Source organism: Leptopilina boulardi, unplaced genomic scaffold, assembly GCF_019393585.1.
Source record: "Leptopilina boulardi isolate dan_hultmark-lab unplaced genomic scaffold, ZJU_Lbou_2.1 LbouV2_144, whole genome shotgun sequence".
Taxonomy (NCBI): domain Eukaryota; kingdom Metazoa; phylum Arthropoda; class Insecta; order Hymenoptera; family Figitidae; genus Leptopilina; species Leptopilina boulardi.
Window position 1 is genome coordinate 1648649 of NW_026137690.1, and position 24987 is coordinate 1673635.

Sequence of the window (24987 nt, forward strand, 5' to 3'; positions counted from 1 at the left end):
TTATTTTTTTTTGTTACTATTAAGAAAATAATACAATTAAGAAATAAGTCTATAAATGTATTAATGTGAAAATGAAAAAAAATATTATTCACTGTTATAATATTATGAATTTTTATTTTTTTCTATTATACAAATGAACAGTAACTGGTAACGATTTACTATTTCTTAATATTTAAAATTTATATTCAATATTTACAAAATGCTCTTAATATTTATATTTAAAAAATAATAATATATATACAAAATATAAGGCACATTTCTTATATTCAAAACTGAATCTGGAATACTTTTAAACCTAAAAGTAAATTTTTTTTTTTTAAAAAATGCATTTAAATTGAAAAAAACGTACTTATTTTTAGAGAAATTTTGATATTTTTCCCGATAATCTAAAATTCCCTGATTTTTCTCTATGAATTTCCCTGATCTGTGGCAACCCTGTTTTTAAAAAAAACAAAGTATTTTTTTTGAACGTAGTATTTTTCTTCAAATATATTTTTCACACTGGAGACAATATTTTTCCAAAAAAAAAAAACTTATTTTATAATTTTTATAAACTTTAGTAAAGTAAAAAAAGAAAAAATGATATATCACACAAGAAACCAGATTCAATAATAAAATAAATACAGAGTGATTAAAATCTACCGGATCCCACCAAAAAAAAAAGAATTTTTGTTTTAAATCGATCTTTTTTTTAAAAAACCCAAAAGACGATTTAGAAAAAAAAATTTCGGTAATTATTTTCGACAATTTTTGGACGTTTCGGTACATTTTTTACAACGCTGTATATTTACATATATATATATTTATGGTGCGAAAATAAAATTCTTTGGCCATATCTAAATAAAACTATTTTCTTCCTAGAATGTGAGAAATTTCTTTTTTTTATATACAATAATAGACTTAAGAGATCATTTAATTCGGAACATTCCAATTTTGTAAATGAATTGAAAAAAAAAAATTAAAAAAAATAATTTTAAAACCTTTTTAAAGTTTGAAGATTCTAATTGACTAAAAAAAAATTTAGGGATACATTTTACTCAAAAGAAGATTTGATTGAAATCTTTGTAGTTGCTGTAGCCTGGAATATTCAAGAGTGGCAATTTGTTGATGTTCAGGTGCCAACAGTGGGAAAAATAGAGAGTGATACTGCATTGGACTGAGTGTTGGTAAGATAGATTCCTGCGTTGATCGACAAGGTGAGGGTGAATCGGCCCACGGTCGGTAAAGACGGGTTTGATTACCGACATGATGTCCCGGTGGCGATGGTGAAACACGGAAATTCGCCTCGGAGAAACTTTCCAATGAGGAAGACGATGATGATGATGGTGGTGGTGGTGGAGTTGCGCCTCCGGAACTACTAATACCACTGTCGTCGGTAACACTTCCTGTCTCACTTGGCGATCGTTTTATTCTCTTTATTGTCGTACAATCGCGTAATTGTCCCGTTTCACAGTCCGATGATGAGACATTACCCTCTTCGTCTTGTGAATCCGATTGATCCTCGGACATTGGTAATTTTCGCTTGCAACGCGATTGGCCCGTTTCTCGAAATCCCTTTGCAAATGGATTGTTGTTGATTTTCAGTTTTGTGATGTTCTCGTTCTAAAAGAAAAGAGAAAAAGTTAGTTATCTTCTGAAACGGTTCGAGTCTGGACTAAAAATGACAATTTTAAGACACTTTTTTGCTTTAGAATTATAGTTAAATTTTACTAATTGTTAGTAAAAGTTACTAATAATTAGTAAAATTTTACTAAATTGAGAAGCAAAAAGTGTGTCACTAATTCAAATTAGTAGACTTTTTTACTAATTCAGATTTAGAGATTATATATAGAATTTTCCTATTTTATTATATGGTAAATTTAACTTACTTGATAAGCAGTCACGGCAATAAATTCTGTTTCAGGAAAACTGAAGGCCTTGCAAGGTTGTGAAATTAAATTATCCTCTCTGTGATCGTCGCAACGAATAATCCAAATTTTCGGTATGTATTTATGCATTGAAGTGAGAACCACCTGAAAATAAAATATTAAATTAATGAACAAATTTGAAGTAGACAAAATCTTAAATTACATTTTTTTTTTCTTTAAATATATCTATTTTTGAAAATATTAATTTTTTTTATCTTAACCCTTAACAGGCACCATGGGTCCAGTAGACCCGAGCTCAAAATGAAGCAGGGGGATATTTCATAAAAGGATTCTTATTATTCAGATAACTTCAAAAACATCAATCCCTCGAAAAAGAGGAATACATACAGTTAATACAGTGAAGCAGGAGAATATTTAATAAAGAATGTTTATTATTCAGATAACTTCAAAAACATCAAATTCCTCAAAAAAGAGGAATACAGTTAAGAATGTTTTATAAACAAAATAAATATAATCTATTAAGGCCCAATTTCACCAATTCCGGTTAAAAGTAAATCAGCGATTAAATCCCTAACCGACCAATCATGAGCGGTTAAATTGGCTTTAATCGATGATTAACTTTTAACCGGAGTTGGTGACACTGGCCCTAAGGATTATTTATTTGCATTGGAGATTTTTTTTTTTTTTTTTTTTGATAGAGAAGATGAGAATTTTTATTATTCAGATTATATAAAAATTATTTTTTTAAGAGTTAATATTTTTGAAAGTATTATTTTTATTTTTTTAAAAATATAATTTTTGTTTATTTTAATATTTTTAAAAATATTTAAATTTTTTATTTTAATATTTTTTTACATTAAAAGAAATTAATGTTTTTCTTTAAACCATACCAATTCAGGGAGGTGTAAAGATTGATACGATAAAAAGTCGGCAAGTGTTACTGAGGTCATTTGGCCTCTCATCTTATTAAAATCGCGACTAATTTGCGGAATTCGTCAAGGGTGCCGCGCGCGTGGAGATAAAAATTGGCGCCGTTTTTCGGTATAAGTATATATATATATATATATATATATATATATATATATATATATATATATATATATATATATATATATATATATATATATATATATATGTATACACAAAAATGAAGAGAGGATGCGAAACCAAGAGACAGACACGATTCTTATGAAATTGAAACTGGCCCTCTTCTTTATTCCTGGAATTTAACATCGTCGAGAAAACACGCGATCATTGGAATTACGCGACGCGCTCCTTAAATCATATATATAAGAAATGTGTACCCACACACATTGTCGATCTGTGTATTCATTGCGCAAGGCCTTTAAAACAGATGCTGTCATCGCATAAAGATTTTAAACATTTTAGAAAAAAAAATTTGTTTTTAAAAAACTTGCTACTGCAATATTTTTTTATAAAAAAAAAATGCTTCAGGACTTTAAATTGATGGCTTTTCTAAAACTGGACCTTAAAAGCAAGCGACAGTCGCTAAAATTACAATTTTTTTACTTTTTTTTTTACACAAAATGTCTAACGGTAGCTCTAGAGTACTTCGAAAGATAAGAAATTTTAAAGCGCCTCCCAGGTAACAAATTTGTAATTCAAAATAAAACTTTAAGACTTGACGTTAGACGAAGATTTATTATTATTATAGAAAGAATTTTAATTCGCAAATGGAATGCGCGCGTACGATTAAATTTTTATTTTTTAAGGAAAACTATTTTTAAATTATTAAAACAATTGTTTATTTAATATCTTTTTTTTGAAAAAAAGTAGTAATAAATCAAAAATATAATAAAAAAATAAATTTTCATTTATTTGTTATATAAATATAATACATAAAAAATTGAAATTCATCGAAACTACTTGGGGACAAAAAAAATTTATATTTGAAATAAAATTTTCAAACATAAAAATAATAAAACAGAAAAAAATTTAAACCCATTGAAACTACTTGAAAACTAAAAAATTTTTTTAAATCAAGAGTTTAATATATGTATAATAAGATTGAAAATTGTGGTTCTCGTTGTGATTTATTAAAGTTAAGAGAGTGACTAAGAGGAGGGAAAGGCAAATAATTTAAATAGAAGGAAAATCAAACAAAAAAAAAAAATTTCCCAGGGTGAGAGTAAGTTGGCCTACATTGAAGAGGATATATGTATATGGAAGGACCTCCCAAAATTCAGGGGCACCATATAACACACGTCGAACAACGTGCGCTTTGAAATTCGAGATGTCAGTGAGAGTATAGACGCAATTCGAAACAAAAGCTGTCTAAACATTCAAAACACTAGTTTTAAATTAATGGTCACTTCGCTTTACTTATAATAATAATAATATATTCGTCCACGGTGGTAAATTTCATCCTTTTTTTTTTAAACTTCCGGTAGAGCAGAAAAAAAATTTGTTTTCTATTCATTAACCTCTTGTATTTAATTAACAATTTTTTTTATTGCCTACGTGAAAAATATATTTTATTTATTATATAAAATTCAAAAAAATTAACCCTTAACACCATGGGTCCAGTAGACCCGAGCATTTTTACTCGATTAAATTAATTGAATGTATTTGAATATTTTTTATATTTTAATATATTAGATTGACAAATTCTTAATACTTTCTATATATACTAACGACTACTCTAAAAAGGCACTTGGTGCCAACAAAAGAAAAAAGTTTTTATTGAAAACCTCAAAAGACAAAAAAAAAACATATTCGACCCTTCCTTTAAGCTACAACATTCATGTGGAATGATTTTAAATAAAATTTAAATCTACAGTGTGTTGAATGTTTAAAGGAATTCAGGGTAAAATTGAGAAAAAGTTATTTTAGAAAACCTCAAAAGACAAAAAAAATCTTACATCCCATCTTTAACCCTTAATTGATGGCACTAGTAGACCCGAGCGAACAAGAAATTGTGCCAGTTAAGGGTTAATAATAAAAAATAAATTAATAATAAAATAATAATAACCTATTTTTATGTTTAATTTAAAAAAATTAAATATAAAAATAGGTAATTATTTTATAATTTATAAATTATATAAAATTTACAAAAAATAATTTACTTTTCAAGTTGATTTAAATCATATTGCAGTAGATAATAAAAAAAATTATATGATAAACTTACATGACTGTGGGGATCCACGGCATTGTTGGTAATCTTTAGTTTGCTAAAATTAATTGGATGCTGCATCCAATGTGCACCGGTCGCTGGACCATCGGGATGTAAATAAATTCGTCGATTTTGCGGTGGTTGTGGCTCAGCTGGTCCAGCAGTTGTCCAGCCTCTTGGCGATGATGATGATGATGTTTTTGCAATTTGACATTCCAAATTTCCATCAATCACGTATTTATGACGACGATTCGTTGCTGGAGTTACCTCGAGCATTACCACATAGCGAGCACGCTTTTGTAAACCACTTACGCACACCTGAACCGATGGGAACATTCGCCTGAAATAATTGTAATTATTCCAAATCGTTAAAAATCAGTTATTTTTTTTTAAACTAAATTATTTATTATTTATATTATTTTTTTATTAATTAGTATTTTATTTATTTATTTCTATTACTAGGGTAAGTGTATCAATTACGGCGCGTTCATAAAAAATAACTATTATTATTTTAAGATTTTTGGCTTCAATTACGGTGGGCAAAGTATTTTCAAAATACACGTAATTTTAGTCACCGTAATTGATACAATCTCGCCGTAATAGTAAAAAAAATCGCAATATTCTAATTGAAAATTAATTAGTACATTCTTAAAATCTCCGAATTCTACAGGCATTAACTTAATAATCTTTTTTTCTGGAGTACTAAGTAGAAATTATGTAATATTTTAGTACGCGCGTGTAGTCATAACAAATATGGGGAAAGCCAGGAAAATAAGGGATTTTTCACAAAAACAGGTACAAAAAGTCACGTCTAGCTACTTATAGGAAATAAAGTAAAGGGAAAAGATACGTCAAAAAAAAAGAGGATGAGACGGGCTTTTAGCAAAGTATATATGTACATATATATGTTCTTCGCCTAAGACAATGCTAAAGACCTTTAATACGTTAAAAAAATCAAGAGCAACCACTTATAGTCGGAATGTGAGAAAATTCCCATTTTTTTCCCTCATAAAGATATTTTCTATGTAAATAAATACAAAGTACAATGACCATTATTATATCCTAAATATTAACACATATACCTATAATAAATAAACAATATTTAAAAATTTTTTTTAAAAAGAAGAAACATAATAGGCAACATAACCTATATTAAATAAAGAATGTAAATAAAAAAAAAATTTATGTATTAACATTTTAAATTCGAATTTCGAGAAGAATTTTACTCTTTAAATCTGAATTAGTAAAAATGTTTACTAATTTATAAATTAGTGACTCACTTTTTGCTTTAGAATTAGTTAAATTTTACTAATTGTTAGTAAAAGTTTTCGAATAATTAGTAAAATTTTACTAATTCTAAAGCAAAAAGTGAGTCATTAATTTATAAATTAGTAAACATTTTTACTAATTCAGATTTAGAGAGTAGTTTAAAAATTTTGTTAAATAATTCACAAAGAAAAATAGAAAAACGAATAAAGTAACTTTTACTAATTTAAAAGTAAAACCTGAATTTTCTGCAGTTTCTGCACGCGCATTTCTATCAATTTTTTACACCAGAAATAGTAAAATTTACTATTTTTGGAATAATTGTTACCATTTCAGGAGTAAATTGTACTATACATATTTCTGGAGTAAAAATTGACAGAAATTGTGCAGAAACTGTAGACAGTTCAGTTTTTACTTTTAAAGTAATAAAAGTTATACTTTATTCGTTTTTTCCATTTTTCTCCGTATTAAAATAAAGAAGATCTGAATTAAAATTAAACAAACTACATATTTGTTAAAAAGAAGCCTCTAGGACTAGAAAAATTTTAAAATAATTTTGGAAAACATATTTTGAAGGTAAAAATATTCTCGCAGTCATTAACGAAGGGACACATTTTGGGAGGAGTTTTTAAAGAGATAGCATAGAGACAGAGAGAGAGAGAGAGAAAGAGAGTTGTGTGACCATTTTTTTTTTTTTGGGTCCCAGAAGCATATTGACAAGCCTTTGATCTTTATCGGCAAGTTCCCTTCGACTGTGTAAACATTTCAAACTTGTCTATAATCCGTAAGTCAAGTCTGAAAAGTCAATCTTCCTTTTGTCTTCTGTTTCGCCTGTTTATGTACATGATTGCAAGCTTCCAACTGGACCTTTTTCCTTTCTTCTTCTTCTTTTTTTTTTTCTTTCAACAAATATACATATATACTCTCAAGAGGTTTTCTTTTTTTTCTTTGTCTTTTGTGTACAATCCGGAAATACACGAAAAACTTATTTTCAAGAGGGTGTCAAGAGAGTGGTTTCTTTTTGAAAATGTTATTATCAATAATTAGAATATAAGGGGACAAAAAAATCCATTAATTGAGGAAAAGGTAATTCTGTAAGAAAGTAATTAAAAAATATATCTTAAAAGCTTTTTCGAATAAGGATATGATTTTCTTTTTTTGTTTCTGAAAAGAGTTTGATGAGAATCGGATTGTTAGACGACATAAGTCAGGTAGGTATCAAAGTAGGCGGCGACGTAAGGCGCCGGAACGGAGCGTGAAGAAAATTGGTAGCACACAAGAGGAGGAGAGAGACACTTGAGGCCACTCTAAATGGGACCCCACAAATATATATATATATGTATATATGTATGGGACGAACTGCCAAAGTTCTCATGTGGAACGAAAAATGAATCTATGATAATTCTCCTGGCGCCTCTATTCTGTCTATACAACTTCTCCTTTGAAAAAAATCAATTTTACATTTTCCAGATATATTTTTCTTCCGTTCACACGAGATGCCTTTTAGCGGGCAAAAAAAAAATCAAGTGCTGCTAATTCTCCCATCGAAAGTAAAAACTTAGTTTCCGTAAGGATGAAAATCGATTACTTTCGACAGCAGAAAAATTTTCAATTTTTCACGAAAAAAACATTTTTTTTTTAATCTGTAACAGCTATATTTTTCTCCAGAACTGCGAAAATTTTTTTGCTATTTTAGTGAAATATATCGCTGTGAAGTTTTTTTTTTTGCATGTATAGAAAACGAAAAAGTCGAATTTCAGTCGTTTTTTTTTTTTTTTTTTTGTTTTAAGTTAGGAATCCAGAACTAATTGCTGACGATGATGGGCGTGGAATGTCATATACGCAACAAGCGAGCAATTAATATTTCTAGTCGTGAACCTTGGGGTCTGAAAAAGGGTCGCCCCTTAGAAATTTAAACACTGTTGGAGAATTTTGGTAAACCATCTTATCTTGATGGACGATCTGAACCGAATTTTGTTATGTGTGTGCAATCTTCTACAAGGGTATATAGACATAAGAAAATAGTGTCGCACTTTTAATATTAGGAAACAAAACCCCGACGCGCATACGACTTCCAGTGAAACCGGAACTCCAACTCATACTTTATGTATCTTCCACCCATGCAAACCTCCTACCTTCTTCATATATAAACATATATATATATATATATATGTACATCTGAAATGACTTCCGTCCTGTCACAATATAGAAGAGCACGCGAGTGCTTTTCATTGATATGGTAATAATCTTATCTGATTTTTGAAGTCGGAGAATTTTCAATTATATGGCATTTACATTTTCGTTAGAAGCAAGGAAATGTATGCTCTCGAGTGATTATCACTTTTCGAGTGATATTTTAAGAAATTTATCTCGAAATTTATACTTTTTCAAATAGCATTACAATATAATTTCAAAAATTGAAAAACAAAATTTTGTAGAAATAAATATAGCTAAATATATAGCTGTTTCAGATAAAAATTTTTTACGTAGATTTTGACCATTTTTAACCCCTTAACTGCCATGGTAAAGATTTAACGGCCAAAATTTTTCCCATTGGTAGCTAAAGGGTTAAAATATTTAAAAATATCTTAAATCGATTGTAAAATGGCATCTTTAATAGCTTAAAAGTTATTTAATTTACAAAAAAAAAAATAAGTTTTAAGCCATTAAAGATGCCATTTTAGAATTTGGTATACAAAATTTATGCTCGATTTACACTGCAAAAAGAAGTATCTTATTTTAAGATGTTTTGGTAGCGTTCTTAAGACATCTTAAACATCTTAATGTCTTAAAAACGCTACCAAAACATCTTAAAATAAGATACTTCTTTTTGCAGTGTTTAAGCAATTTTTAAATATTTTAACTCTTTAGCTGCCGATGACAAAGATTTTAGCTGTTAAATCTTTACCATGGCAGTTAAGGTGTTAAAAATGGTCAAAATCTACGTAAAATTGATTTAAAATTTTGTTTAAAAATTTTTCAAGTTAAAATTATTTCGTTCAAATAAACATTTACTTGGTTCAAATAAACATTTGTTTGATAATAATCAAGTAACTGATTATTTAAATAAAATTTCTTTTTTTTTCATTGCAGTAATAATTTACAATATATGCAAAATAGTGTTTCAATTTTCAGCATATTTTCAAAGAAAGGAAGTAATTTATTCATTTCCGTTAAAACAGACTAAGTTTTGTTGTTATTTTTGTTAATCAAAACCTTCCGGTTGTTTGAAATATATTAAAAAATTGGCGACGAGAGTTCCATGGGCGGTCGCCCCAGACGCAATCCGGATATACAACGGCGAGCTGTTGTGCATTATTTTGCCTTTTGGGGAAAAAGGTTTTCATTTTCCGACACTGACCACGTGCCAACCATGTGCTTGAAAAATTATTGACTATACAATCTCTCTCTCTCTCTCTCTCTCTCTCTTTCTTTCTTTCTCTCTTGTAACGTTGTAACTGATCGTATTCTTTGACACGAATCGTCCTTGTACAACTGCCCAATATACAAAATTCATATATACAGTAGACTCTCACAAACTGTCCCAAGTGAAATTTTCGACATTCAGTAACTGTCCCTTCCGTTATGCCACGCCTACAAAAGTAGGTAGTGGGAATTGCAGGATCGTATCTTGTCTATTTGCGTTCTATAGATACAAAGGTTCTAATAAAATGTTTCGAAACATAGGTAAATATACAATATACATAAAACTATAAATAAAATAATTTTAACAAATTTTAAAAGATTCAGTTGTAGAACTTTCAAAATACATTATTTTGCCCAAAAATTTGTTGTTATATAATAATTATTTGACATTTTATATTTATTGTTCAAAGTAGGTGAACAATTACATATAATTTTTATTGAATTCTTACAAACAATAGCTGATATGACCCTTTAAAAGATTTTTTACAATTCTGTACGTTGAATTTTTTTAAAAATATTTTGTTCATAAGTTAAGAAAAATAAAATTTTAGTTCTGTTAACAATTTTTTAGCTTGACGTTGTGTTAATGGGTTGAACCTCTTTAATGTTTAAAAAAAATTATATATCATTCAAATTAAAAAGGTTAAATAAATTAAATATTATTATTATTAATGTACATGAAATAAATAATATTTTAATATTTATATTAATATTATTAATATATGTATATTAAATATATAAGTTTTAAATAAAATTTTCTAAGACAGAGATCCCCCTTGAATTTTTACTCCGTTTCGGCTCTGGCAGCTCGCACTTTTGGCCAAGGAAAGGGAATACGAAAAGTGGGGAGCGGGACAGTTTCTGAATGTCGGTCAGAGACAGTTTCTGAATGTGGACAATTTGCGGGAGTGACAGTTTGTGAGAGTCTACTGTATATATATTCTAACCCTGATGCTTATCCAATTGTTAAAAATATTTCTCACAATAACATTTCTGCTCCATCTGGCCAATGTTTTTTTTTTTCTTTTATACAATAATAATTTTTCGCATCGCTGTCATAAAAAAAGGGTCTTGGTCGATTGTAAAATTTTCATATTTATTACTGCACTTCATTTTTTTTATAAAACTTCAAAATAATTTTTATTGCATTTTGGATTTTTATTTTTAATATGGACAAATCTACAGAGGACGATTTTATGTTACTTTTGATTTTAAATATTTTAGATTATATTTTATAATCTTTTTTCTGTAAATTTTGAAGTTGGTTTTTTTTTTCGTTAGATTTTGTATTGACTGTAAATTTTGACATAGATATGCGTGAAAAAAAAGAAGAAGAAGAAGAAGAAGAAGAGAAGAAGCAGGAAACTTTTTTGAGGGACCAATAACTTTGGAATGTTGGTTGGCACGTCGATAGAATTTGCCGTCTAAAAGATCTTCGCCAGCGGTGGCCTGTGGCGGCCCTATCCTTAAGACAAAGAAAAGTAGTTTCAGGCGCCACTCCAAGACTATGTCTATCCGTTTGTTCGTCCACTTCAGTGGGCCCCCAAAAAAAAAAAAGAGATTTGGGACCAACCGTCAATATATGTGGGACCCCCTGTAGCTTCGTCAAAAAAGTACCCTTTAAATCAAGAAGAATACTTTTTTTTCCTTTATATATTTCAGTTTTTCTAATTTTAGTAATATAGATTTTAATTTTTTCTAATTTTTGATTCGATCAACGACAATTAAATTAACCGAAATTTTTTTTTTAAATGCAAAAAATACGCGAATACAAAGAAAGTTTAAAAAGCGCGAATATCGAATTTAACAAATCGTAAACCAATTTTTACGATAAAACATGAGGGTATTTCGATTATAGAGGTTTTTAAAAAGAAACGTGGCAGATCCGGCGTAGTCTTATCTCAAAAGGAGAATGTAGAAGCTAATTAAGAGGAGATTCACATTTGGCCATACTTTCAAAAGTACCGACGCCGACTTAAGAATTCATTTGATTTTTTTTTTTTCTCTCATTACAATTCACCGAAATTTTCATTTCCCCGAAACCAACGCTTAAACGTAGCCGAAAAAAACGTAATTCTAAAATGAATATTAATATTTAGAATTACATTTTTCTAAATTTAAGAATACTTTCTTAATATTAATTACGCTTTTTCGATGATGCTATGTTCAAAGTAAAAACCTAGTAAGTCGACTTTTCCATAAGTTCGAAAGTCGATGGATAAAACCAAGCGATTTTCACCCTTTAGGGAAAAGCTAAGACTTTACTTTGGACAGCACACGGAGAAAAATGAGTTTGCTATTATATGGATAGTTAATTTTTAGCTACAGTAGCTAATATTTAGCTGTTACAGCAAACTATTTTAGCTATAGTAGCTAATTTTTAGCTGTATTAGCTAACGAAAATTGCTGTCCATATAATAACAAATAGGGTTAGCTAAAATAGCTAAATTTTAGCTAACTTTTTTTCTCCGTGCAGAAATAAACAATCTTTTTTTTTACTCTTTTTTCTCTTTGCCTTTCTTACAGGTGATTTTTCTTTTTTTCTTTTTTTTTTTTGCGGCAATGACGATGACGGCAAAAATCAAAGGCAAAAAAAGAATTGAAAAATAAACAAGATGTACACAAAATAAGAGTGAAGTGCTTTGACGGCGCTTAGTCGCGCAACGTTGATTTAGATGAATACGCGCATCGAAAGGTATCGCTTCCCGGTTTAACGAGCTCAGTTTAGGTGTGTGTGTGTGTGTATGTCTAGGCATCTAGAGGATTATTATTTGGTCCTATATATGCTTTCAACAAGTGCCGACCGGATGCTGATCACCAGACAGTAAATTGGCGACAGTTTTTCATAAAAGTAAAAGAAAAATTCAGAAAACAAAAAGAACCGATAAACGCAGTGAAGAAAGAATACATGGAAAAAAATATTCACTTGGACCATAGCGATAAGTTTCTCTAAAACAGCGATATATTTAACTAAAACAGCGATATATTTCTCTAAATCAACGAAAGTTTTCTCTATTCTAGAAAAATATATCGCTGTTTCAGATAAAGATTTTTTTTTCCGTTTTAAGAATATATTCTAGGATATTAATCTATATTTGCCGATTTATGGGAAAATATTCTAAAATCAAGTATAGAATATTCTTAAAACAGAAAAAAAATATTTATCTGGAACAGCGATATATTTTTCTAGAATAGCGAAAACTTTCGTTGATTTAGAGAAATATATCGCTGTTTTAGAGAAACTTATAGCTGCGGTCCAAGTGAAAATTTTTTTCCATGTATTTTTTTATTATGAATCAACATTGCAACTATAAATATCTTCTTTCTTCAGTAATCATTCAGACAAAAATATGTTTTTCATTAAATTTTTAAAAATAAAAAAATTTTTTTTTTTAATAACTCACCGTCCACTTTTTGTGATGATCATTTCGGTATTCTCGCCATGGAATTTGGACCAAAGTTTACGATTTTGTAGTTCAACTTTGACGTCTTCATTTAATAGTGGACCACTACCGAGACTTGATTGTGGATACCAAAAATTTTGTCCGGGGAATTGTTCTGTAAATTTTAATATAAATAAAAATTATTAATTACAGAAATTATTGATAAGAAAGACAGACAATACCCTAATAACACAAGATATCTTGGGATATATTGATAATATCCCGCAGATATCCTAGGGATGTCCTATGGATATCAAAAGGATCTCTTAAGGATATCCAAAAAATCGGCGGTTTGGATATCCACAGGATATCTCTATAGACTTTCATGAATGTCCTCCAGATATCCCATAGATATCGTCAGGATATCCAACAGATATCATCAGGATATCCCATAGATATCCTGCGATATAATATCCAATAGATATTTTCTGGATGTCTTAGGGATATCCTATGGATGTCCAGTTGACGTCCCACAGACCTGCAGTTTGGATATCCTATGGACATCTCAAAATATCCTGGGAACCATTCTAGGATATCGACCATTGATATGGATATTCTTTTGTTATGAGGGTAATGTTTAAAGTTCATTTAAATTAAGTGTTAAAAAAAGAATTTATACAAGCGTCGATTTCTGCTTTTTCAAAGCGACTATATAAAACAACTTAAATCTTTGAAAAAAAAATATTAAAACAAAAATTTTCGCCTTTTTATATTTTCTAAAAATTGGAAACTATTGCGATCTCTGCTTTTTCAATCGACTATAAAATGGTTTAAATCTTAAAGAAATAGGGTAAGTGCATCAATTACGGCGCGTTCATAAAAAATAACTATAATTTTTAATAGGGTAAGTGCATCAATTACGGCGTGTTCATAAAAAATAAATATTATATTTAATGTATAACTTGCAAAATGATTTAAAAAAATTATTTTAATCATTTTTTTTTTTTTTGATACAATTACTTAATAAAGATGCACATTTAAACAATATTATTAATTTAATTATTTGAAATCAAATTTTTTCCCTCGCTGTAATTGAAACATTTTTAAGATTTCCATATTGGCTCCAATTACGGTGGGCAAAATATCTTCATAAAATACACGTAATTTTTGATCACCGTAATTGATACACCGAAACTGATACAAACGCGCCGTAATAGAAAATTACGGTATTAGTTTATTTTTCATATTTTTTTTAAATAATCGATTTTTATAAAGTTAAATTTCTTTTTAATATCTAACATAACCTTTTAGTCTAATATGTCTTTAATATAAATGTCGAATTTTCTATTTCAAAGATGCCTTGACTCGAATCGCACCGTAATTAGTACATTTACCCAATTAAAACTAAAAATTTTTATTTATCTAAAAAGTAATAAAATTCTGAAAGAAACGACACCTTGACAAAGAGAATACGTTAATTTTTTCTATTATCTAAGAAAAACACGATTTTTAGTGTTTTTTATCTATTTTTTTTTTATTTCTCTGGCTAAAATTAATATTTTTAAACTTTTTTTTGACTCATTGGAATGGTATTTTGTTATACAATTCAAATTATTTAAAACAATTCATGTGCAAATTCTTCTTTAAAGTACATGCAAGCTGTAAAAGTTAGGTGTAAATGTACGCCATAAACTAATAAAACTATTATAGAAGTGTCACTGACTTTTCAAAATGTCGCGTCAAACCGGAAGAACTTTAATTAAAGTCTTGGCCTACACTTTTTTTTATCCTTTTCTAACGCACATGTTGTCATGGCAACCGAAAAGGACAAAAAACTTCACGCACGGTTGCCATGACAACAAGTGCGTTAGAAAAGGACAAAAAAGTGTAAGCCACGAATATGTACACTCTCAAATAATAAATTAATTATTAAAATAAATACAGGCATAAAAATTTATAATATTAATAGTTTGGATTGTAGAAATTTTGGGGGAAAAAAAAATATTTTTATTATAAAATATAAAAAAAAGGAATATAAAATTCCTTTTTTTTTTTTTTTTGGTGGGAATATTTTATGCCGGTGGATTTTTCCACATCAAACGAACCGCTCTCAAGTGAACCGGACAATCGTTATCTGCTATAGCCGTAAAAGAGGAAGAAGGACCCAAGAAGAGAACTGTCTCCTAATGTCCCCCCCCCCACCTCCTTCTCACCCTAACAATGCCAATTATCCCTGTAGGATAATGCGGCGTCCAAGGAACCGTGTGTATCACCACAAGCACTCGGCGCCGAGGGAGAAAAAAAAGGAGAGGCAAGTGCAGCATCCATTCATGCGCTATATTTTTTTTTTTTTTTTTTTGCTCCGCAAGCACCATGAAGAGTCTTGCCGCCAGGACATCTCTCTATTCGTGGTCCATCATCCGTGGTCCTTTCAACGATACCGCTGTTACTAATCCTAATGTCGTCACCTCTCTCTCTCTCTCTCTCTCTATATATATATATATATATATATATATATATATATATATAGACGCGGGAGAACGCTTTACTACTTTTTTTTTTCTTTCTTTTCAAATATGTTTTTTTTTCCTCTTCTCGATAATGTTGTAACACTGTCGCGTGCTTCTATTTTTAAATTTTTTAAATCGCGATGAGTTTATTTGCGATATTAATTGTAAAATTAGGTTATGTTTACATGCGGGCGTTGGACAATGAGTGCAACAAGGATGAAAGTATATGTCTGTCTTTCTCTATCTCACTGGTCTTGACGCAAAACGTAGTCTTGTAAACACAGTCTAAGGCTGCAGTCTCATGGCAGCGTTTTGCGTTTTGTCACTAGACCATGAGTGTAAACATAGCAAACATATATCTGCATCTCTTTTACACTCATGATGGTCTAGTGACAAAACGCAACGCAAAACGTTGCCATGGGACTGCAGCCTTATATTTTTTAAAGTTGATACTGTACCAATTTTCATAAATTATTTTGACGGCATTTTGAAAATTCGTAACATTTCTATAATAATTTTATAGTTCATGGCGTATGGTGTGAAGGTCAACGCAAAGTAGAAACGTAAAGGCCAACGCACAATAAAAACGTAAACGCAACTGAGTTAGAGAAGGACAAACAATTTGTCTATCCTTCTCTAACTCATTCTTCCGGTTGCGTTTTTGGTTATGTTTCTATTTTGCCTTGACCTTAACCAATATTATGCATAATATGATTATTAATAATAATAATAATAATAATAATAATAATAATAATAATAATGCAAATACAAACATAATGCAAACTGTGTACTTAGTAAATTTTCTTGCATATCATACAAAAGCAAATAGTGTTTGGTAGTACCAAAAACTGACGGTAGAGCACGTGCAAAATAAAGTATTCTGCTTTGTTAAATTATTGTTAAATATGTGAAATATATTTTTTTTTGTATAACCGGAAATTGTTGAGGAAAAATTTGAGAAATGTCATATAAAAATAACGATTAATATTATTATTGTTAACGTGAATAGTAACTAATTGGCCCCCGAAAAAGACGTATATATATATATATATATATAAGATTTATCAATAATGGGAGTTATCCTCGGTTTGTCAGGTTTGGCGCCAGACGTGAAAAAGCAGGTCCTCTATAGCAGACGGGTGTCTGGCGTGACGTTGCGTATGAGTATTAGGGGGGGGGGGTAGAGGAAGAAAAAAGATTCAGTGTGTGTAATCAGTAATCACAAAACAGGCCCATCTTCATTTTTTTTTCTCATCCGAGAGCAAACCAGGGCAGATGCCCGGCCCCTTTTGTCCGGAAACCACACAGTATTTTTTTTTTCCCCTATGTATTATTTAAAGGGGTGGGGACCAACCACAACTATACTACGCATACACAAGTCTGCTTTTTTAAGGCTGCTTCCACAATAAATAGCTAAATCACATATTGTTTTTTGAAAACGAGATTCAATTTCAGCTTTTAATTATTATTTTATTATTAAAATTATTATTATTATTAAAAAAACATTTTTTTCTATTTTAAATATTATTGAAATTATCAAAAAAAAAAAAAAAATTATAATTATAAATAGAAAAAAGAAAATAAAAATTTTACATTCTTTCAAAATAAAATGTTTTTTTAATTTTTTCTCCACAATTGGCAATGAATGTGCGCGCGTCGTCTGCTAAAAAAAATGCGAATTAAAGGCCTGAGCAGAATAGTAACGTAACCGGAATCGTAATCGTAAACACAACCGGAAGAATAAATTAGAGAAGGACAAACAATCTATCTATCCTTCTCTAACTCATTCTTCCGGTTGCGTTTACGATTACGATTCCGGTTACGTTTCTATTCTGCTCAGGCCTTTAGCTATTGTGGAAGTAGCGTAATATTCACTTGCGCTGTTCTTCCGGTTTGATGCGGTATTTTGAAAAGTCGTGACACTTCTATAATAATTTTATTAGGGGCGCAAAGACTTTTTGTGTCGATATATATTAGAAACTTTTTATCAAGGAAAAACTATTACTAAACATAACCTAAAACTTTGTTAACCCGCATAAATTCCCTTTTCTCGTGGATATATATTTTTTTTTAATTTTTACATTTCTGTTTAAATTATTCAAAAAAAAAAATAATTTTTTCAAAAACTGTTAAAAATTTTAAAAAATTAATACATTTTTTCAAAAAAGTAGAGTAAATGCACTATAATTACGGCGCGATTCGAGTCAAAGCATCTTTGAAATAGAAAATTCGACATTTATATTGTATAAAGTAAATTTAAGACTTATTAACCCCTTCACTGTGAGCGACCCAACGTTGGGTCGTAAAAAATAATGTGCCAATACTGTGAGCGACCCAACGTTGGGTCGTGAACATATTATCACAAAATAAATAAAATTTATTGTATTCATTGTAAATAAATTCTCCTATACAATTTTGAGGACACTATAGATATCACTGACATTAATTATTGCAATAATTAAGTAAATATTAATTAATTATTGTTAATATAACAAGAAAAAGTTTCATAAAAATTCGTCGACCCATATCAATTGAACATTTTGGGACCATTATATGATATTTTGCTCTCACACCGAAGGGGTTAAACTAAAAGGTTATGTTAGATATTAAAAAAAAAAATTAACTTTATAAAAATCGATTATTTAAACAAATATGAGAAATAAACTAATACTGTAATTTTTTCTATTACGGCGCGTTTGTATCATCAGTTTCGGTGTATCAATTACGGTGACCAAAAATTACATATATTTTGAAGATATTTTGCCCACCGTAATTGGAGCCAATATGGAAATCTTAAAAATGTTTCAATTACGGCGAGAGAGAAAATTTGATCTCAAATAATTAAATTAATAATATTGTTTAAATGTGCATCTTTATTAAGTAATTGTATCAAAAAAAAAAAGATTAAAATAATTTTTTTAAATCATTTTGCAAGTTATACATTAAATATAATATTTATTTTTATGAACACGCCGTAATTGGTGCATTTACCCTATTAAAAAATAAAGAAATTAATAAATATTTGCAAAAAAATTTTAAAAAATTTAATTTACTTATTTTCTTTTTCTAATAATAATAATAATAATAAAAACATATTTTTTAATATATATGTAAAGAAATAATTTTTGTGAGACTGACAAAAAAGAGAAAAAAAAATCGACACACGTGTTTTGATCAACCTGTCATCGGATAACAAGCTTCTTCTCTAATGATAGGGTTATGTGCTTCGGTCATTTTGAGAAAAAGAATTTCGATGACTATTTCGCCACTGTAAAATCGTGGTAAACTTCCTTCCGCAATCATATACATTTATATAATATGGGTAGCCATAAAAATCGCCAGCTCTATAATTTTAATACAACTATAAACCTCTTTTCTTTTTTTCAAAGTAAACATATTTTTTTAAAGTCCAGTATTTTAATTTAGCAGAAGCAAAAAATTTCTCAATTTTTCCCAATTTTAATTTAACAAAACATTTTTTTTTTTTAAATAATTATTTTGCAAATATTTATTTGTTACCATTTACAAATTTTTTTTACACCCAGAGAAATTATAATATATTAGTCTCAGAGCAATATAAATTCTTATTTGATTTAAATAAATTTTTATTTGATTCAAATAAAAATTTATTTGATTCAAATAAATATTTATTTGATTTAAATAAATTTTTATTTGATTCAAATAAATATTTATTTAATTTAAATAAATTTTTATTTGATTTAAATAAAAATTTGTTATTTACGCCAAATAAATAGGCTACTAGGCTGTGAGAAAAATATACCGTTTATTTAACTCAAATATATTATATTTGGTTTAAATAAAATATTTCTCTGGGTGTAACATTTGGTTAAAATAAAAACAAAAATTCATAATTTGATAAATAATTTTTATATTAGTACCCTCATAACAAAAGGATATCCATATCAATGGTCGATATCCTAGAATGGTCCCCAGGATATCTTAGGATATCCCTAGGATATCAAAACCGCCGGTCTGTGGGACATCAACAGGACATCCAAAGGATATCCACAGGATATCCCTAAGACATCCACAAAATATGTATTGAATATTATATCGCAGGATATCCATGGGATATCCTCAGGATGTCCGTGGGATATTCTTAGGATATTCACGGGATATTTAATATCTCAACATATATATTTTTAAAGGTTAAAATTGTTAAGCTAATATATAATGAATAATAATATAATAAAAACAAAAATTTTATGAGCTTCTAATTTATTTTAAATGAAGATTTGAAACGCATTTTTCAAAGTTTTTAAATAAACTCATGCACTTAATGTATAATTAATATTAATAGTTATTCGTTATTGGCAGGGAAGAATTTATATTTGTTTAAAGTCAATTTATTTTCTGACAATATTAAGCATATATGAATAAAGGAATGAATCACGAATGAGAAAAAAATTAGTTAATAATTTTTCAAATTAAACAACTTTCTCGAAAAACAAGTTGCATTTTATTTTATTTATATAAAATTTAATTCACAGAATATTCTCACTCGTATATAGTCTCATAATGACTTTAAAAACAGTATCCTGAGAATATCTTCCCCTCACAACAAAAGGATATTCAGGATATCCTTGGGACGTCCTGGGGATATCGATTTGTTTTCGGCGGTTTGGATATCCCTGGGATATCTTAGAGATGTCCATGGATATCCAGAGGATATCTTAGGGATATCCGAATCGCCAAAAGCAAATGGATATCCCCAGGACGTCCCAGGGATATCCTGAATATCCTTGTGTTGTGAGGGTCTTGACATCCAGAAGATATATACTGAGAATATCCTGAAAATATCTGTGGGATATCCTAACGATATCTGTGGGATATCTGGAGGACATTTATGAAAGTCTATAGAGATATCCAGAAAATATCATGTGGATATCCTCAGATATCCATGGGATATCCAAAGGATATCCAATCCGCCGATTTTTTGGATATCCTTAAGAGATCCTCTTGATATCCATAGGACATCCCTAGGATATTTGGGGGATATTATCAATATATCCCAAGATATCTTGTGTTATTAGGGTTATTTTTATTTTAATGAAATATTTATTTGTTTTAAAAAAAAATTCATTTGGTTGAAATGAAATTAAAATTTTTAAACGCAATTTTTTTTTTTTTTTGTTATATTATATGAAACTTGCAAAAAAAGACTCTGAATTCTAAGAAATATTGAATTTCGCGAATATGATGTACTTATCGCAATGCAATGTGATAGACATCAAAAGATGTGAAACCTACTAGAATGTGTAAAATTAGTGTCATTAACTCCCAACTTTGATGAAGACAGCTGTGTGTCAAATATATAATAATACGCGCAAGATTATTATTCTCGTAGATATTCCAATGTACATATACACATATATATATATATATATATATATTTCCATGAATTAAATTAAATTTTTTTTTTATTCACTTTTATGGTAAAAAAATATTTCTAATTTTGTATACAAATTACTTGATTTAAATAATAATAATAATAATAATAATAATAAATATAATAATAATAATTAACTTTAAAAAAAATTTTAACAATAATTTAATTATAACATTTCTTGCATATAACACAGAAAAAAAATTTATTTGATTCAAATAATCGATTACTTGACTATTAGCAAATAAATATTTACTTGAACCAAATAATTTTTTTTTTAATTAAATATATTTTATTTAAATCAATATTTTCTGTATTTAAAACAAAGACAATTTTAATTGATACAAATAATAATAATAATAATAATTTAATGCAAATAAATATTTATTTGATAATAGACAAGATTTTGTTTGGATTAAAAATATTGTCAATTTGGAAAAAAATTCAGTTCATTTTGAATTTAATATTTTTGATAATTTTGAAAAATATTTACCTCAATTAATATAAAATTATTTTCTTATTTTATAAAATATTTTACTAATATAAAAAATTATAAATAAAAATAAATAATAATAAATAAATAATAAAGTAATAAATTATAAAAAAAAAATAAAAATTTTGCTGAACCAACAAAATATATTTAATGGTATAAATGAAAATAATAATAGTAATAATAACAATAACAATAAAATAGTAATAATAATAATAATAATAATAATAATAATAATAATAATAATAATAATAATAAATAATAGTAATTAATTAATAAAAATTTACAAACCTGGACGATGATAAAAATCCTGATTGTAAATTGGATGCTGCCAACTCATTCTGGAAACCAGATTCATTTTGAGAAAAAAAAAAATAAAACAATTTTGCTTCTCTTTTTTAAAATAAAAGAAAAATTAATTTTTTTTTTGGCAAATTAAATGGTCCAAAAAAAAAAAATCACAATCACAATAAAGAAAAAAAAAACAGAAACCAAAAAAAAAATAAGATCACTGAAATTAACGCTCAACTACCACACTCGGAGATTGTGGCTCGACTGACGAAAAGTTGTAAATTAGGATTCTACAAAAGGACTTGAGGGAATATACACAAACGTGGGTGCAAGAATCTCTTGTGATCCTAGAATTCTCATTGGCTAAGTTCTAAACCACGCCCTTTAACTCATCATTGGCCAGTGAGTGAATACAACTCAAAACATGAATGGGGCTGATTTTCTTCAAAGAAATATATATACACTTATACTTGTATATTATTATATCGCTTTCATTTAAAAAAAAAAAATTGTGTTTAAATAACAAATTTTATTTTACAATACTTTTAGTATTGTTTTTATGTTTTGAAGAAAAGAAAAAATATGGTTTATTTATTTGAACCAAATAATTTTTATTTGAATTAAATAAATTGTATTTGAACCAATAATTTCTGTATTTGAAACAAATATCATTTAATTGACTCAAATATTAATTATTTGATACAAATAAATATTTATTTGATAATAGTCAAGTAATCGAGTATTAATTGAACCAAATAAATTTTTTTTTCAGTGTGTATTAATTTAATTAGAAAAATAATTTTAAAGTAAAAATGTAAATGAATAAGTTCTAAAAAAATTGTTAGAATATTCATTTAATAGAATTTTTTTTAAATATATAATTTTTCTAGAGACAAATTTTATTTGTTTGAATTATTATTTTGCAGAATTTTCATTAAAACGATTTTCTATATAGATTAGAGAATTTTTCATCTAACCGAAAATTCACTTTACAAAATTTTTATTTGTTTGAATTTTCATTTGACAGAATTTTTATTTGGTCGAATTTTTAATTAACATAATTAGCCATTTTAATGGAATTTTTATTAAGTAGAATTTCATACCAGGGAATTTTTATTTTATTCTTTAAGATAAATTTCCATTTATTTGAATTGCTTTTTGACAAAATTCCCATTGATTTTATTATGTTATAGAATTTTTGTGTAATCGAAAATTAACACAACAGATTACGTTACAATGAATAACATAACATTTGGAGACAAAAAAATACAAATTTTGGGAACAAAGGGAATAATTTTTATGAAATGACCCTAAAAAAAAAAAAAAAAAAAAAAAAACAGTTGTAACTTCCTCAAAAATAACCAGATTGTCATGAAACTTGGTAATTCTGTTCTTTGCGATAAATAACATTCTTTTATTACAGATTTGATATAAATTTAGAAAAAAAAGAATAATTCTTATGGAATGACCCCAAAAAAAAAAACCAAAAATCTGTTATAATTTCCAATCAAATTACCGGATCGTCATAAAACTTAGTAATTATATGTTCTTTACAATGAACGACATCCTTATAAGTAGAAAAATACAAATTTTGAAAAAAAGCGTATAATTATTACGGAATGACCACAAAAAAATTCAAAAAACAGTTATAACTTCTAAAAAAATTAACGAATCCTTATAAAACTTTGTATTTATGTTCTTTGCGATAAATAATATTCTTTTATTGCAGATTTATACAAATTTAGAAAAAAAAACAATAATTATTATGGAATGACCCAAAAAAAAAAAATTCGAAAAAGAATTATAACTTCCTCACGAATTACCAAATCGTCGTGAAACTTGGTAATTATGTTCTTTGCAATAAATGACATTCTTTAAAAGTGAAAAAATACAAATTTTGGAAAAAAGCGTAAAATTATTACGGAATGACCCCAAAAAAATTCAAAAAAATGATTATAACTTCTAAACAAATTAACTGATTGTTATGAAACTTGGTAGTTATATGTTCTTTGCAATGAATTACATCCTTTTAAGGTGAAAAAACTCAAATTTAGCAAAAAAAAAGAACCCAAATAATTATTACGGAATGTCCCAAAAATTTTTTTGATTTTTCATTCTGTAATAATCATGCGACTTTTTCTTCTAAATTTGCAAGAAATTGCAAGAAAAATATAACTAACAAGTTTCATGATGATCCGTTAATTTGTCCGGAAGTTAAAACTGTTTTTTTTGATTTTTTTTTTGGGGTCATTCCATAATAATAATCAGTTCTTTTTTCTAAATTTGTAAAAATCTGCAAAAAAAGGTCATTTACAAGCAAAGGATATAAATACCAAGTTTCATTACGATCCATTAATTTCTTTAGAAGTTATAATCGTTATTTGAAATTTTTTTTAAGGGTCATTCCATAATAATTATACATTTTTTTTCCTAAATTTATAAATATTTTATTAACCAGAGTATTTTTTATTTTGATTAAATCAAAAACCGATTTATTGGGTTTAATATAACAAATAAAGGTTTGCTATAATATAAAATTTTGTTAAATTATTCCAATTTGGCTAAATTATTCCAATTTGGCTAAATTAACCAAATTTGGTTAAATTTACTAAATTTTGGTCTGATCAAATTGCTTTGTGTAAAAAAAAGCTAAACCCTAATAACACAAGATATTTTGGGATATATTGATATTATCCCGCAGATATCCTAGGGATGTCCTATGGATATCAAAAGGATCTCTTAAGGATATCCAAAAAATCGGCGGTTTGGATATCCTTTGGATATCCCATGGATATCTGAGGATATCCACAGGATATCTTCTGGATATCTCTATAGACTTTCATAAATGTCCTCCAGATATCCCATAGATATCGTCAGGATATCCCACAGATATTTTCAGGATATCCTTAGTATATCTTCTGGATGTCAAGAAGATATTCTCAGGATACTGTTTTTAAAGTCATTATGAGACTATATACGAGTGAGAATATTCTGTGAATTAAATTTTATATAAATAAAATAAAATGCAACTTGTTTTTCGAGAAAGTTGTTTAATTTAAAAAATTATTAACTAATTTTTTTCTCATTCGTGATTCATTCCTTTATTCATATGCCTATAATATTGTCAGAAAATAAATTGACTTTAAACAAATATAAATTCTTCCCCGCAAATAACGAATAACTATTAATATTAATTATACATTAAGTGCATGA

At 27.8% G+C, this 24987-nt stretch overlaps 1 protein-coding gene across 2 annotated transcripts; it reads right to left on the minus strand.

The window, feature by feature from the left end:
- Positions 1–52: 52 nt before the first annotated feature.
- Positions 53–22061, minus strand: LOC127291568 (T-box protein 2-like). Of its 2 annotated transcripts, none has more exons than XM_051320762.1 (5): positions 21775–22061; positions 13098–13251; positions 5017–5341; positions 1869–2012; positions 53–1602 (listed from the first exon to the last, which is right to left on the minus strand). In XM_051320762.1, exons 1-5 carry the CDS (start codon positions 21839–21841, stop codon positions 1021–1023), a joined length of 1272 nt encoding a protein of 423 aa, XP_051176719.1. In that variant the 5' UTR covers positions 21842–22061; the 3' UTR covers positions 53–1020. The 2 variants fall into 2 exon arrangements, with proteins under 2 accessions (XP_051176719.1, XP_051176720.1); XM_051320763.1 differs by lacking the exon at positions 21775–22061 and adding an exon at positions 14533–14696.
- Positions 22062–24987: the final 2926 nt, after the last annotated feature.

Excerpts from the sequence above, each read along its gene's own strand:
- LOC127291568 (XM_051320762.1), bottom strand. The coding sequence starts at position 21,841 with ATGAATCTGGTTTCCAGAATGAGTTGGCAGCATCCAATTTACAATCAG. Across the intron at positions 5,342-13,097 it reads ATCATCACAAAAAGTGGACG|GCGAATGTTCCCATCGGTTC; the intron begins GTGAGTTATTAA and ends CAATTATTTCAG. Across the intron at positions 2,013-5,016 it reads CCGTGGATCCCCACAGTCAT|GTGGTTCTCACTTCAATGCA; the intron begins GTAAGTTTATCA and ends TTTTATTTTCAG.